This window comes from Mirounga leonina, unplaced genomic scaffold (assembly GCF_011800145.1).
Source record: "Mirounga leonina isolate KUSES-001 unplaced genomic scaffold, KU_Mleo_1.0 Mir_174, whole genome shotgun sequence".
NCBI classification, from domain to species: domain Eukaryota; kingdom Metazoa; phylum Chordata; class Mammalia; order Carnivora; family Phocidae; genus Mirounga; species Mirounga leonina.
The window spans coordinates 9,198,471-9,216,132 of NW_023270451.1; the positions used below are offsets into that span (position 1 = coordinate 9,198,471).

General features: G+C 34.9%; 1 protein-coding gene across 1 annotated transcript in view; it reads right to left on the reverse strand.

The window, feature by feature from the left end:
- The window catches only part of GNAT3 (G protein subunit alpha transducin 3), a 54,676-nt gene that overhangs the window by 19,071 nt on the left and 17,943 nt on the right, over positions 1 to 17,662 (reverse strand). The window contains 4 exon segments of the mRNA XM_035020447.1: positions 2,587 to 2,650; positions 2,653 to 2,743; positions 7,123 to 7,264; positions 13,192 to 13,234. Of these exon segments, the coding sequence (XP_034876338.1) occupies positions 2,587 to 2,650; positions 2,653 to 2,743; positions 7,123 to 7,264; positions 13,192 to 13,234 (340 nt within the window).

Genomic DNA, 17,662 nt, shown 5'->3' on the forward strand with positions numbered 1-17,662 from the left:
TGCAGTATTTGAAAAAAAGCGTTAATTGTTGGAAGAAAGCAATGGCCGTTCAGCTATTTTTCTTTGTGTTTTACTTAATCTTTCTTTTAAGGGCCTCTAGGGGCAGAAAATGATAATACTTAAATTTGGAGGTGTTTTTAATAATGACAATTTTCTTAGATATGGAGGTGGGAGTAAAGGTGGAGGAGTGGGTCAGATTTCTTGTTCTACTGCTCTGTAAATTAGTCAGGGTATTTAAAACCATTATAATATGGGCAACATTCACAAAATGGGTACAAATGTGTAACTGCATTTAACCTGAACAGAGAAATGCTTTGAATATGAATCTATAATGTGATACTTCCACTGTAAATTTTATATTTTGTGTGCCAAAACAGAAAAACTGAAACTAAAGTTTAGAAAGATTAGAAAATAAAATGTCATTTCATCTACCCATTTTAACAATACAATATGTAAAATGGTTTTGCTAATAAAGAGCAAAGTGTTTGGTAAACATAATGATAGTATAATTGCAAACACACTTAGAATATGTGAATGGAAAAATAAAGCTTAATTGCTAATGTATATCTAAAACTAAATCTATTAAGTACAGCTATTGAAGGGGTTCAGGAAAGCACATCCCCCCGTACCCCAGAATGTGCCACTTTGGCATGTGGATTATTTTGAGCTGAAGGCACCTGAGACCCTGGAGGCTCAAGAGAACATTTGCCCCTCCCTCAACTACATAGAAGAATCTTAATTGAGAGTCGTTGCCCTCAGTTTAGCAGAGATACATTTTATCTGAGTGAACCATCTGCATGGCAGGGCAAACATCTAATTACCAAACATCTGCTCTTCTTATCACTGTAAAACACATTACTTTCCTCTCAAGTCCCAGACCACTACCCCCTCCTCTTTAGTTCAGAATAACATATATACCTCATTTCACCTGACTTGGAAATTTCCACGTCCATGTAAATTCCCTGTAGGTATGCCTATTACATTTTATTTTCTCCTGTTAATCTGTCTCATGTCAATATGATTCTTAGGCCAGCTGAAAGGACCTTGGAGGGGACAGGAATTCTTTGTCCCCAACACTATCTTGTGCTCATTTCGGCAGCACATATGCCAACACCATTAATCTCTCACTTCTTCCCTAGAATTTTGTTAAACAACGTTTTAGGAGACTATTCCACAATTCAGTTTCTTATTGTGACTGCCCTTATCAATGATTTATATAGAAAAGCAGTGTTTCCTATACTACAGAGAGTTCTGTTAGTATTAAGATGTGGCTAGGTGCTGGGACACATAAAATAATTCTTTGAGTTTGTGTAATCACATGATGATATGCATTCTCTACTCCACCAAAGAGGCTTTGGTAGACTTTCCTCCAAGGGCTTTCGAATTTAAAATGAACATGAGTGAGTAATCACAGAAGACTGTTGTTGTTATTAGTTTTTCCTAAAATTTATATGGTTTGTTTTCTCTCTATAATCCTTCTGACCATCATGATCAGAAGTCTGAAGTATCATGCAAGTTTCATTGTTCTGTCTTCATACAATCTTTCATTTTTTTCATTTTTACTGTATACATATTTTTTAAAGTATTAGTAACATGTTCTGTTGGGAGTTCATCAAAAGGACTGTATTTATACCTTTTTAGACATTGCTATGCATGTTTAAATATAATTAATATAGGGCACCTGGGTGGCTCAGTTGGTTAAGTGACTGCCTTCGGCTCAGGTCATGATCCTGGAGTCCCGGGATCGAGTCCCGCATCGGGCTCCCTGCTCGGCGGGGAGTCTGCTTCTCCCTCTGACCCTCCCCCCTCTCATGTACTCTATCTCATTCTCTCTCTCTCTCAAATAAATAAATAAAATCTTTAAAAAAAAAATAAAATAAATAAATAAATAAAATTAATATAGAATAATTAAATTATATTTGCATCCATGTGCACACACAGCACAGGTTAAAAATTGCTTACTAAAATAGAAATTTAAAATAATTTTGATAACGAAATTATTCAGACTGCCGTAACCTCCTAACTTCCTTATGGCTGATAATTGCCAACTGGATGATAGTAGCTGTGACAATTACATAATCTTTCTCAAGACTCAAACAGAACCCCACAATACACAAATGTTTTGGAAATCATTATTTTCCTTCTAGAATTCAGCGTCCTAATCATTGAACCAAAGGAGCGAAAGAATGTGTCATTAATAAAATTATTTTGGAAGATGATTTCAGCAATAGGACTAGAAATGAAATGAATAGCCCAAAACCTCAGTATGATGTCAACAATCTGCCTTAATGTTCAGCACAGTGCACAGTGATTAATTCCTTTCAAATGGGAGAAAATATTTGCAAAATAGGGGTCTCAGGCAAATAGTTTCAAAATTAGTTATTTTAAATGCTCCTTTGCTTAGATTTTTAAATCTCATGCTGTCACCTTGATCTTTATTTCTCTTCAGTTACTTTTTCTTTTAGTCTAACAAAATGTGAAGCTGTTTGCATTCCTCATTGGTGATTACAAAAGCAGAGTTTGAAGAATTAGAATTCCTAATATAAAATGTTTCAACTATAATTGTTGTCAAATGCATTCACTTACTAAGCTGCTGAGTCGTTGAGGTGATACTCAGATGCCCTTTCAAAGCAGGCCTGAACTCCAGGTCCCTCCAGAGTCATTTTATTACCTCGGCCAGTTCAGGTGTCATGCCACCATCTTGCAGAGTGTTCGCCATCGCACAGAGTTGTTGTTGGTCTTCCTAGAACAATGTTTTTGTGACAATGATAAAAATGTGTTGTTATTTGGAATCACGTAACTTTTTTTTAATAGAGCACTTTCATTTTATTATTTTTATCTTATTCTTTTAGGTAATAATTTTGTTGAGCATCTATTCAGTGTATCTTGAGGTCAATGGAATCTTAAGTGTCCTTATAATGGCTGGGTGAAGAGTTCTCGGTTGCAAAAACTATGTATCGTCATATGGTGAAAATAAGGTATTTTGGAATATATCATTAACTTCTGAATATGGTGTCAAAGGGATTAATAATATTTCAATGTAAATCCATTGAGATCTCAGTCAAAATTCAAGGAGAAAATATAGTGTCTTTTACAAATGAATCCAAAACTAGGAGGCTAATTTGCGAAACCAAGAAAGACAATGAGCATCAGAAGAAGAGTCAGACTTAGACTACTTTGTGCAGTGTGAGGTGGCTCCCAGTGAAGAATGGCCAATGAGAACTTGCTGTTTTTCTGATACAATTCAATTTATTATTTTAAAATACTAATAATAGTTCATTTCACCATTTTATTAAAAATCTGTTCTTTGCATTAAAAATGAAAGTATGTCTCTCATTGTCAAAAAGAGGCTCTGTTAAGACTAAAAATCTTATTACATCTGTCTTCACATTCAGTTTTTATTGCTAACCCAAATTGATCAGATGACTATTAAGTCAAAAGTTGTAAATGGCCCAAATCCAAGGACTGACCCCATTTTCAAATATTGGCACAGAGTAAATTTTTAAGTGCTTCTTCCCAATAAGTTGGATGTGAGAGAGGGCTGCAAATCCAGCGAAGTATGACCCAGCCAGCTTAGCTGGCATCCTCCCATTTGCCTCCTTTCACTGTTAAGGTACCATTTGGGACAAATTTAGGATGCAGTGAAACAGCTGCTCAGACTAGTTTGTCACTAAAGGGAAAAAATGACATGCCCTGTCAGCATTCCTTTACAAACCAAACTAATTTCTAATACACTCTTTCATTAAAAATTTTTTTTCTAATTTCAGTTTACACTTTATTTGAATAGATATCATGAAAATAGCCTCATCTGGAACATGTAAATGTGATAAAGTATTCTTCGACCACCACCTCAGTCCTTGTGCTTCCCCCAAAGGGCAGGTCACCATATCAGCTTGGTTTTTTGTCTTTCAAGACCTTTTATTACTTAGCTTATTGCTTGCATAGGTAAAGCCAGTGGTGGGGGTTTTCAAACCAGCTGTGCCTTATAAGCATGCAGGGCACTTTTTAAAAATACTGATACCAGGACCTCAACTCAAACAAAATGAGGCAGAACCTCTGGATGTCAGATTCTACAAAGGTATTTTTGAAAATCTTGCAGGTGGCTCAAATGCGCAGCCTGAGTTGAGAATCCCTGACAATATACAGTTTTGTTTAACCATAAATGATATCTTATTGGACATATGGTATTTTAATTTGTGAATTAAAAAAAGGGCTGACATGGTAATTTAAAGAATCAAAATTCATGTGTTTAAGGAGTTGGGCCCCCCAATCATATTTGAATTTTTAAAATATATAATACCAAAAAAAAATTAAATAAATAAATAAATAAATAAAATATATAATACCAAAATCAACCAGTATTATGAAAAGACGTCTTCTACATAAATAGCCAAAGTGATGGAAAACTGATTTCTACTGATAATCTTACTCTCATATTTTAAAAGCTCCAGTAATTTCCCATGCACATTTTCAACCACTTACACGTGTGGACATGTTACAGAGCTCACAAACACACCACTTCTTAAAAGAAATGTACTAGTTCTGTCCTATCCCCACTGGTGATAGCATTTCCTTTTTTCAGTAATTCTTTCCATAAATGAGGATTTGGCTCCCCATCCCAGCTGTGCTACACTTTTGAAATAGCTGATGCTTTGTAATTACTTGTTCAGCTTCAGACTTCCCTCTCTTGAGAGCAGATACTGTTTCTGTTTTATTTACTGCTGATCCCTCAGTGTATCCCCAGTGTCCAGTCAGGTGTCTGCCATATAAATCATAGTTTAATATAATTTTTTCAAATGATATTAGATGTGTAGATTTTAGTACATAAATGTTAATGAGCTTATTCGGAGTGATTATTGGAAAATAAATACTCAATATTTACTAGAATCATGACCTGAGCCGAAGGCAGACGCTTAACTGACTGAGCCACCCAGGTGCCCCAACTTCTCACATTTTTCAAATAGCTCCAAAGAAGCTGTTTTGTTTTTAAGTGGATTTCCTATATTTCTGTTTGCTTCTGTAATAGTCCTTGAAACTTAGTGAAAGAAGCACTAAAGTTTCGTGGATAAAGAAACCCAAATGTAGAGAGATTAAGTAACTCATCCAAATTTACAGAACCAGTAACCAATAAAGCTTATGGACATTTTCCTTTAGGGCTATAGTGTAAAAATATATAAATTATATAAATAGCTAGATTGAAAGCTATAGAAAACTACTTTCAGAGTACACACACATAGATGTTTAGCAATTAATCTGTTAAAGAAACAGTTCAAGCCAAGTATTGAGTACATTAATCTTAAAATCAAATACTAAAGAAGGTCACTGAAATTACTATAGTTTTCAACAACTGAAATCAAAATTTGAGTTACACGGTACCCTGCCAACTGATGTTTGACACTTAAGGGCCTAGGTCCTCCTGAGAAGTCGTGTCAGTCCTTCAGTGCTGCATAAATTACTCTTTTACCATTTAATGTACAGTTTGAATAAATTGCATTTATCTTAATTTTTTGTCAGCATAGTGGCAGCAATCTACAGAGTCTTTATTATTTTCACTCCACCTGCATGCCAGATCATTCAGATGTTAATCAGTGGAGGATTAGCAATCATTCCTGGTCATTCAAAGTATTTTTACAAAAATCCCTTCATTGGGAAAAGCGCTCTAGTGGAAGCCAGAAGTGGGTTTTGCCACCTTGCCAATCCTCTTTGGCCTTTATTTTTCACATCTATAAATATGAGGCTTATATCAGGCTGTTTCTGAAGGGCCAGTTTAAAGTCTCAGATCCTTAGGAACAGCCAAGGTCAGAGGGATAACCAAACTACCCTTAAATAAAAAGGGGATCACCAAGTCATGGAATGGTAAAGAATGCAAGGATATTGGAGTTGAGCTCTTGTAAGTTCCCCTCTTACACGTGAGTGGGAAACTGTAACCTAAAGAAGGAGATGACTTACTGGAGCCCACTTTGAGGAAAACTAAAAATGGAAGAGGAGTCTAGCCGAACTCCTGACTCTGCTTTACAAAGGATCTGCCCTAAGAACATACTTAGAATTTTCGTGCTCTTTGTTGGAAAACGGCGGAACAAGATGAGGGTTTACCATTTCCTTTAAAATTAACAGCACGAAAGAGGTATTTTTCTTTTTATCCTAATGGTGTCCAATGGTAATTTACATGGTCTAACCCTAAACTCCTGGAGGGGTAGGAAGAGGAAAGTACAAGGGTCATATTCTTCTCTATACTTAACATGCTGTTCCTCTCTTTCTTACTGTTAGTGTACCAGGTATCTAAGTTACACTGGGAGCAGTTCAGTTGTTATCATCTGGGGGCACCCAGCTGCTCCAGGACAGGACAAATGGAAATGAGTGTTTTCCTGTTGATTGTACACTCTTACTCCTTTTTTTGCATGTGGTTAACTATTGTTCTTTGGAGAACGCTATATGTTTCAGTTGCCAACTAAAATAGTTCTATACGCTTGCACATAAACTGTTTGAAACTAAGTGGGTTTTTAATGTATTTTAACATAAAATAATTATATTACAGAATATAAAATAGAATGAAATGGAACTGTTTAGATGCTACCTTGTGAACATAACTCTGACTACTTGAGTATATTTATTATACAAAAATCTTACTTAGTCACACAATTTTGAATTCTTTTTTAAAAAATTACCACTATAAAATAATCATTTCCCTGCCCAACATTGTCTTATAATTATTGTTGAACAATAATGATAATTAGAATATTATTACTATTACTCTAATGTTATAAATATAATCACTCTATGAAATGACTCATAATTAAACTAAGAAAATAAAAGTAGAGCTATTGCAGTTTGATTTTATGGGATGAACTCTTCTGTATTTAGTAAACATCAATATTTTACTCTAATACAGTATATTATTTGATACTAGGTTTGATTCCTAGAAAAAAATGCTGAATAATATTATGGCACACAAAGTTTCATTTGAAGAAGAAAAGGATATCTTACACTAAACAGAATTAAAGTTCCCCAAATTCATATTTTATATTCTTAAATTTTTGGTGTAGATTAGTACTACAAATTTAGTTCTGTTTTATGGCTCAAACTCCATTGTAGGACTACAACTGTCATTATTTGCATACTTACTGCACTTGTGGGATTTACATAATCAATCCCAAGGGTAGTCATGGCTTTCACAATAGCTAGGATGGATTGCAATGTATTACTGTATATTACTGCTTTGAACTCCATGCATTCTTGCTCACTGTAACCATTCTTATGGATGATCCTATAATTTAAACATGAAAAGCTTTTGTGAGTTGAGCAATTTTTTAAAATAATATTAAAACACATCAACAATAATTTGCTTGACTAAAATTCCAGTATTTATTTGTTACAAAAAATATTGTCCATATGTGTATGTTAAATCTGAACAATTACATGGCTTTGGACTTTTATTATTATCATTGGGACTTAATACAATATTTTCTTTGTGAGCTCCTTGTGCAAAATATAAAGAGGACTTAGAATTTGTCCAAAGTAAACCAGTATTTAAAATGAGTAAATCATGAGAATTTTACTTAGAAAGCTTATTATTTTCAAAAAACAAATTTCCAGGGTGCCTGGGTGGCTCAGTTGGTTAAGCGACCGCCTTTGGCTCAGGTCATGATCCTGGAGTCCCGGGATCAAGCCCCGCATCGGGCTTTCTGCTCAACAGGGAGTCTGCTTCTCCCTCTGACCCTCCCCCCTCTCATGCTCTCTCTCTCTCTCAAATAAATAAATAAAATCTTAAAAAAAAAAAAAAATTTCCAGTTTCCCAGGACAAAGATACATACAGAGTTCTGAAACTGGTCTTTATAACGCGACGTCTAGAGGAAGCAAAGTAATATAGTAGAACATTCAATCCTTTTACTATCACTTAAGACACACTGGAAAATAGGAGTGACTGCTTTCTATTTATAGCATTAACAACGGCATCTTTTTTTTTTTTTAATGTAGGTAATTACCTCTTAAATGCTATTAAATCCCTTGCTACTTTTCCATCTGTGTTCGTGCCACTAGTTCTCAAAGTTGAAAGGCTCACTTTATTTGGCTGAACTCTTCTTTTCCTTCCATTCACTCAATCGAAACTCAAAGTTTTATGGTTTAGGAATGTTAGATTGAAATAGGTTTACCTTCAAAAGCTAAAATCTCTGCATATGCTAATTACTTTATTGCTTCTTTATAGTATAATATGTTATTGCTCCTTTTTGCTGTTGTTGTTTTTGAAGTTCTTTGTGTACATTAGGCATCATTTTGGAAGTCATATTCTGAAGGGTTTGTGTTTTATCTATACACAGAGAAGCTTTAGCATAGGGGAAAAAGAATACAAATGCCCCCCAAGATATTAAAACTTCTTTTTAATTATGTTATGGTAGTCACCATACAGTACCTCATTAGTTTTTGATGTAGTGTTCCATGATTCATTGTTTGGTATAACACCGTGCTTCATGCAGTATATACCCTCCTTAGTAGCCATCATTGGGCTAACCTATCCCCCCCACCCCCTTCCCCCTAAAACCCAAATACAAGAATTTCTGCAGTGAAAATAGAGGTAGCCCCTATATCCATTATTGACTCTTTTTGCCATTTGCTTGCCAATTTCTATTTCTTGCTGTATTTCTATTTTAAGCATGGCCAGGTTTATCTTGCTATATTAAACACATAACTTTAATAAGTAAATAAAGTAGGCAACTAAAGGTTGTAGAAAAATGCAGTAAAATGTCTTTGTGGATAGATCAAGAATAAGTTCATTAAATCTCAGTTCTTCCTCAAAAACTGAAATTGGAAAGTTATTTTAATTACTAAATTAAAATGGCAGTAACCACTAAACTTGGGGGCATTTAGGTTTTCTAACTGGAACAAGTTCTGATTCCTATCTTTTTATCATAGGATAAGGAAACATCACAAAGCAAAATGGCAAGAGCAGACTTTAAAAAATCTAGCCGTAGTGGGACTTTAAGCAACGTTGTTTTTCTAGGAACTGCGTAAATCCATTTCTGTGAGATAGAGCTTTCTACTTGCAAGTGGATTCCTAAATCTGTTCCAGTTAATGAGCTTTTCCTGGGCATTTTCTGTAACATACTGCATTATGTGCTGAAAAGAATGAATTATACTTTCTCTTCTCCCCAAAAACCTATAGACTAGAGTTCCACTGTCCAATATAGTAGCCACTAGATGTTAATTAAAATTAAAATAATTCCTCATTACACTGGCCACATTTCAAATGCTTAATGGCCACATATGACTAGGAGCTGCCGTATTGGAGAGCACAGACAGAGAATCTTCTTGTCATCACGGAACATTCTATTGGACAGTACTAGATTATAGAAAGGTAGCGCATAAAATCCATTTTTATGCAGTGATAGTATATAACCACAATGTCTGCATGTGGTACCATAAACTAGAAAAGAAAAAGTGATAAACTATTGGGAGTAGGTGTAAGGGATCACAGGAGACTGCCTGGGAGCAGTGATGATCAGTTGAGTTTTCAAGGAGAAGTCGTTATTTCCAGATAGTGAAAAGGAAGAACATTCTAGGCAGAAGGATCAGTATGACCACATAGATGGTTACCATCATCAAGCTCTCAGTGTGTGCAAAGCATTGTGTTAAGTCCTTTATACGTCTTCTCATTTCTTGCAATAAGTCCTTTAAAGAAGGTAAAATTGTTACCTGCATTTTACAGGAAAGTAATGTAGGCACAGATAAATGAAGGAACTACCCCTAACTTATACAGTACATGGTACAGTTGGGCGACGAATGCAGTCTGGTTTGGGAGCCTGTGATCTTAGCTGCTAAACTGTACTGCCTTCTGTAGTCCACGGAACTATGTGAGTTCAGCACTTCCAGGGTAGAAAGCAGGAAGGGGGAAGTCATGGGACATTAGAATGAAGAGACAGCTAAGAGCTGGATTCTAAAGTATCTTATGTATCCTTCAAGGAGTCTGTTCTTGATAGTTCATGAAGAGTACAATTCGGGAAAGAGATGCAGTTTTCTTTTTAAAGAAATCGGTTGGTGTTGGTGTGGATATTGCAGTGGAAGAAAGAGGAGGGAGGGGAAAAGTGCTTTGCAGGATATTGTATTAATACAGTTCAGAAATGCAGGGGTTTTAAGCTAAGGCAGCAACAATAGGGATAAATGACAGCCTTGAAGACAAGAGTTGCGTAGATGTGGCAAAACTTAGAAAGTGAATGTCAACCTATCTACACTCAGATTAATTGCTTTAGAGACCTGTGCTGCTATTTAATTCATTGTAGGGACAAGGAGGCCAGATGGGGAGATAACTTACTGTTGTTTGTTCTGATTTGGACCTATCCATAGAATATGGAGGAAGCAGGAGGTACCTGCTTCCCTAGTTTAGACAAAGTGAATTGAAAGAAATACCCTGAGACAGTCCGCTTGAAGATGAGAGTAAAAATCATTGTACCTTAGCAGTTTTCATTTGAAGGTATAAAGTAAGCAGAGAAGGGGGCCAAGTGCATTAGATACACCAGCAGTTAGGATGTGGTCAGAGAATCTGAGAGTAAAGCAGGCAATTAGGAAGTAAACTAGGGAAGAGTTATTCTAAAAGCCAGGGTGAAGTTTTAGAAGAGAAAAGCCCAGTGGAGTTGAATGGAATTAAAATAGGCACCGGGTGATATACAGAAACAATGAATCATGGAACACTACATCAAAAACTAATGATGTAATGTATGGTGATTAACATAACATAATAAAATAAAATTTAAAAAAAAAGGGAACTCATGATGGGGTGCCTGGGTGGCTCAATCGTTAAGCGTCTGCCTTCGGCTCAGGTCATGATCCCAGGGTCCTGGGATCGAGCCCCTCATTGGGCTCCCTGCTCAGTGGGGAGCCTGCTTCTCCCTCTCCTACTCCCCCTGCTTGTGTTCCCTCTCTCGCTGTGTCTCGCTGTGTCACATAAATAAATAAAATCTTAAAAAAATAAAATAGGAACTCATGAGCATTTCAGACAAAATGGCAATTAGGAGATAATACTGATGTTTATAAGGGCAATTGATGTGGCATGCCAGAGGCAGGAGTGATGGAAGTGGTTTAAGAGAAAATGAAAGGTGGAAGAGTGAAGAGACCTAATGGCAATGATTCTTCGTAGAGTCTACTGAGAAAAGGAAGGAGGAGATAGAATGAGACTCTTTGTTACTAACAAAAGCAATACTTGCTCGTTGTAGAAAATGTGAAAAGTCCAGCAGTATTCAAAATGAAGGTGCAATGTAACTTTAAATCCCGGAATTGAGAAATAAGTATCATTGAACATTGGCCTATATTCTTCCCTTTTGAAAAACTATTTTGTCATAGTTGAGGTAAAGATGTTTATGCAATTTTGGATCTTAGTTTTTTTAACTAGCATAAGTATTTTCTGTTATTAAAACTTTCTCATATACTTATAACTTGTAATGGATGCAAAATATTGCAATTGAAAGGTGAATTGTTCCATACTTTTGCAATCTATTTCCTTGTGTTTTATTTTAATTTAGGGTACTTTATTCTATCTCATATTTCATTATTTTAAATAAGATGAATCTAAATCTCTTGGGGCATAAATGTTCATATTTTCTTGTTTACATTATTTTATTTTTGTGCTTTTTCAAATTTAAATTATTTTACTAAAATTCTCAGAAATATATTTAGATCAATAATTATTATTTTCCCAGTTTCCTATGTAGATTGCAAAAATTATTTCTATAAATTTGCTATAACAAATTATTTTATTGGTAGTAATGAGAAATATTAACTTCTCAAAACCTCACCTTTATTGGGTAATATTATTTAAAATTGTTTGCTAATCTGCTAAGATAAAGCATAGCTCATTATTGCTTTAAATAGATATTTGAATTTTGTCTTGTGTGAATTGTCTGTTCATAGTCTCTTTCCGTTTATATATATTGGACAGCTAATTTTTCTTACCAGTCTATATGACTGTTTATATTATGATAGTCAATTATAAATCATATTCATTATAGATTTTTTCTTTTCTTTTTTAAAACTTATTTGTGGTTTAATATATTTAAAAGTTTTAATTTTTAAATAGCCAAATAATTGGTTATGTCTTGTTTTACTGCATTTAACTTCATAGAGAATGAAGAGGTAAAAAGGATAGGGATTTGAGCATGATTAGAACCAGAAAGAAAAGAACAGGTGAACACAGTGGAAGTGTGATGGGGGGTGTGAGATGATTTGGGTGCATGGATGGAGCCGAGAACCCAAAAGTGGTCTGAGCAATGATCAGGAGAAAGGAGTGTCCTGTTCTTCAAAGACAGAAGAAAAGGAACAAAATTTGGTTGCAAGTACACCTGTCAGGAAATTCCAAAAGTGGAACTTAAATAATTGTTTGTATGGAACTTACATGACATTATTATTTGAAAAGAAAGAGAAGACCAGTGATTTAGATTCTAAACAGACAATCGCATCATTGACTGGGATGATGTCATCATGTGACATATTCCAAAGAACAAGATCCTCCAACATAGAACGAAAAATTAGCCAAAAAAAAAAAAAGATGATCTTCTTCTCCCATAGCAATAATTGTCCTTGAAAATTCTCCAGCAGTGACAGAGCCATGAGGTTTTACATAATCACCTCCACTTACCAATTGAAATTTTATTCATTTAGACATTATATTCTTGAATTTTAGCACTTTTGTGTTTGTTGTCTCATTAAGGAATCCATGTCTAGTTTTTTCATTATAAAAAGATTTTTAAAAAGTAGAGAAAAGAAGTGCAAAAATAATTGAAATCCACGATAGTAATAACTATAAATAAGCACTTTATTCCCAGGTAGGAAAAATGCCAATTAAAAATACCATTTCCTCTTAAATTCAATTGGGTCATCGATGGACATATTTTGATATGTTTATGGCTTCTGCCCACAATACTGAAGCCCTAGATTAGGCCCAGATTAATATATTTAAAACATGACTGCTTTGAGTATTTATCTTGTTGAGAGGCAAAATTTAAAAGAAAAATGGAAATTCCAATACCACACATAAGTTACACTCCCTGCTAAAGGATAGGAGGGAGGCTTGCATGGGAATTGAGCTAGCTCTGCCACCACCTGCATGGATAGACCATCAGTCAGATTTTCCCAAAGTATTTCTTTTCAGACTGGTCGAGTACACAGACAGACTTCAAATATCAAACATGTAAAATAGTGTATACCTACTTCATTTGTTTAACGATCGTACTTTTTCCAGATTCTCCGGCACCTGCAACAGAAAGAGGGGAGTGTTATCAATTGCTACACTAAATTCATATAGATAATAAAATCTGGGATTGTCACTTTCTTGTGGGTAAATCTTGACCAGACAACTCTCCTATATAAAGAAGAAAAATAATCTCTCTCAAGTCTTGAAAGATGTTAGCTGCCTACTTTCCAGGAGAGCAGAAGAAAATAAAACCCTCTATGATTGATGTTAAATCCAGATATAGGTCTGGCTTCAAGGGAAAGGGTATCTTCTAAAACAAGAATCGTATACTCTCAGGAAAAAAAAAATATTATTGCATTTGAACATAATTTGGAAAGCCCATGGTTTGCACCCCAAGGAAAGTGGTCCCAACTTTGCAGTCTCTAGAAAACTCTGTCTCCCAGAATGTCTCCTCATATATCCTATTTGATTAAATAGCAATAAAAAAGAGCACTAGACAATTGTCTTTTATTTCCAGAATTGTTTAAAGCCTATTCTAATTGAAGAATGGACTCTTGTCTTTATTATTGTGTTTACCTTGGTACATAGGTGTTTTCTCTTCTGCTTAAATAAAGGAGTTAATAACACTAACAACACTAAGCAAACCTAAAGAGCCTGCAGATAACAATGATGCAGGAGTATCTGCAAATGGATTGCATACCCCAGGGGGAGGAACAAGGGGTGGCAGTAATACCATAGAGAACCAGTTGCATTTACCTGGAGCGTTTATTTTAGCTGATGATATACAATATACAACTTTATTTTGGTATGTTTGGCAAACATTTTTTAAAGAGATGCAAAATTCACATGATTTTTTTTTAAAGATTTTATTTATTAGAGAGAGAGAATGAGCAGGGGGAAGGGGCAGAGGGAGAGGGAGAAGCAGACTCCCTGCTGAGCCAAGTGCCCGATGCTGGGCTCGATGGCAGGACCTCGGGATCATGCCTGAGCTGAAGGCAGACACTAAAGCAACTGAACTACCCAAGCACCCCAAAATTCACATGATTTTTAAAATACGAAAGATGAAACTTTGATGAAAAAATCTGATTGTTTCCAGCTATGTCTCAAGGCCTTTTGAGCATATTTCTCGAGTGTCCTTTGCCATTAATGAGTGTTGACTTGGGAAATGAAACTCAAGAAGTACTGAAATGACCTAGGTTTGAGGATTTGGCTCTGTCCCCATGTGTGCACACATATGTGTTTGTGTGGAGCTGTGATATCTTTGGTAAGTTCGTTAGCCCCTTAATTTCCTTATCTATAAACTGAGAATATTTACCTCACAAGATTATTAGAAGACTATAATGACATAATAAGCATGAATTTATCTGCCAACTACCATGCAAAATAAAACATAGAGCAATGTACTTAAGAATCCAGGGATGAAAGAAATTCTGTGGTGTTTTGTAAAGAGAACAGTGTCAACATACCCGACATGTACTAGGTGAATGATGCTGAAGCAACTGGGTGTTCATGTGGAAAAACAACACTGACTTTTATATAACAGTAAGCCAAAATTAATTCGAACTGATTCATAAACATGTATGTGTTTTTGTGTATAATGAAACTCTAAAAGTTCTAGAGCAATATGTAGATGCAAAATCTTTCCAAACTTGTAGTCAAAGTGCTCTTAGATAGGACATAAAAAAAAAAAACCCAAAACAACAAAAAATTGAAAATTGATAAATTGGACTTGTTCATGGTTAAAAATGTTTGCTCTCCAAACACTATCAAGAAAATAAAACGACAAGCCAATGTTTCCTAGGAGGAAACGTTCACACCATGTATGTCAGGCAAAGGACAGGTAACCAGATTTATAAAAACTATTGTAAGTTCATAATGAGAAGACATAAAAATCTAATAAAAATTAGGCAAAAAAAATTAAATTGATGTTTCTCAAAAAGAGATATATGTGACTAATAATCTTATAAAAAGATGCCCAATATTACTAGTAATTGAGGAAGTGCAAATGGCACCATAGAGAGATGGCATTACATATCCAGTAAAGTTGGCTAAAATTTAAGATTCACAATACCAACTATTGACAAGGACATAGAGCAATTGGAAGACTCTAGCATTGCTGGTAGAAGAGTACATAATATAGCTACTTTGAAATATAGTTGGCAGCTCCTAAGATGTTAAACATAAACCTATCATATGATCCAGTCATTATGCTCCTAGGCATTTACTTCAAATAAATGAAAATGTATATCCTCACAAGGATTTGTACATGAATGGTCATGAAACTTATTTGATAGCCCCAGAGCAGTAATACCCAAATGCCCAGTAACAGGGATAATAAAATGTAGCCTATTTTTATAATGAAATGCTACAAGCAGTAAAAAGGAACACATTATTGGCTCATGCAACAACATTAATAAACTTAAAATGATTATGCTGAGTGAAAGAAGACACAAAAAAGTATATTTATCCCATATATTCCATAGTATATTTATTTCATTTATATAAAACTCTAGAAAGTACAAACCAAAGCATAGTGACAGAATGCAGACCAGTGCTTCCTACTCATGGGAGAGGAGAAAGGCAAGGATTGTAAAGGCACTTGAGGAAAATTTGGGGGTGATGAAAATGTTCAGCATCTTTAATCATGGTAATAATGATTTCATGGTGTGTACGTCTATCAAAACTCATCAAGTTGTACCCTTTCAGTATTTGTAGTTTATTATATATAGACTTTATCTCAATCTTGCTTAAAAAACATACATCCTCACCAACTTAGAACAACAATATTGTAGGTCATTATCCAGAATAATACAGAATATAAAACACCAACAATTTTTGAGGTCTAATAGTGCCATAATATCATTAATGTGTTTTATGAAGTAGGATATTACATATTTATGGTTATACTTTAAACAAGATAAATGCAGTTGGACTCAGAAATGTTCATGTAAGAGTGTTGATTAAAATGATGACTAATGTGAGGATGGCTGCCATATGAAGAGTCTAAAAATGGATATGACTCTTGAGAGTGAAAATGATGGGAGAATTTGGTTAAAATTACTGCAAGATGTAGGACATATCGTATAGATAAATGGGATATAATAACATACCTTTTAGTGTATTTATGTGATAAATACCTACGTATTTATCTTTAGTGTATGTGATAAATATGTATTTATCTTTATGGAAAGGAGAAAATTCAGGCAACCACTTGAACTTTGAATGTTCTGATTTTATAGATAGGAGAAAAGCAGAGAGTCACCAAGAGTTGGCAAAACCTGATAATACAAATTTGTTCATAAAATTTTTAGATACAATCACCAATAAATCTTGAAAGTATTGGGGGGGAAATTCAGTATTTTGTAACTGATATGAAATATTTTTTAGAATGTATCCTCAGGTTACAACTATAACTTTTCTTGGAAATTTGACACTAAAATATGGTATGTGACCAAGCACCTGAACTAAAATACCAATGACTAGATTTTTTGGTTTTCTCATCCTAATTTTTGTATCTTTAAGAGAAGCAAGAAACCGATATATTACTGTCAGCTCCAAAAATTGGGTCACAGGACACATTCGAAGTCTCTGTGTGCCTGTTAACTTTGGCAGTTTTAAAATTTTCCAGGAAAAATCCCGATTCAGGAAAACTAATAAACATATATATCCCTTACCAGCATGGCGGTCAACTGCCTTGTTTTACCGCTGTTTTTATGTAAGCAAAAGTAATATGACTTTTGGTAACCCTGAATCTCAGAATTTTATTTAAATTTATATCAAAATATATACTGAATCAGAGGACCCTGCCTACCCTGTTTCAATTTTCAACTCCACTGTCACTCACTTTATTCTATTTTCCCTACTCCAGTTTTTCCTAGCACTTATCTTATTCTACAAACTTACAAATTGCTCACATGCTGTTTTTAATTTTTCTTGTCTGTCTTCCAATGCTGTGAGGTCAACTGCACAAGGGCGGGGGTTTTTGTTTTGTTCCCTGATGGATCTAAAGCATCTAGAAGAGTGCCTAATCATAGAATTTCAATGAAATAACTGAATTCTTTAAATTCGTGCTTCAAAACTAAAATTTTGCCCTCTGTCTTGTATATTATATTTTTCACATTGCAACATTTCTCCCCAATTGGCACTATTTTCTTAAGCTGTGATAAACAGATATAATGACAGCTAAATTGAATTCTACCTCACAATGAATCTGTAGTGTCTCAGCCTATCTAAGTGTATCTAGTTCCTGCAGTTTATCTGCAACGGCTGCCCACCTTATATAGCCAGGATATGAGTGGCAAAGCTATGGGAAATGAAATTTTATTGCCCGGTGGGGATAAATGGATTCTTCCTCTTGGGCAAGCCTCCAGCATACTTCTCCTCAAGGCTTTATACTAGTGGGGTCTACACCACACAGCATAAAATTTGATGAATGCAAAATCAACCACAGCCACTTGCTAATCTTTCTTTGACTGACAGATGGGGCAA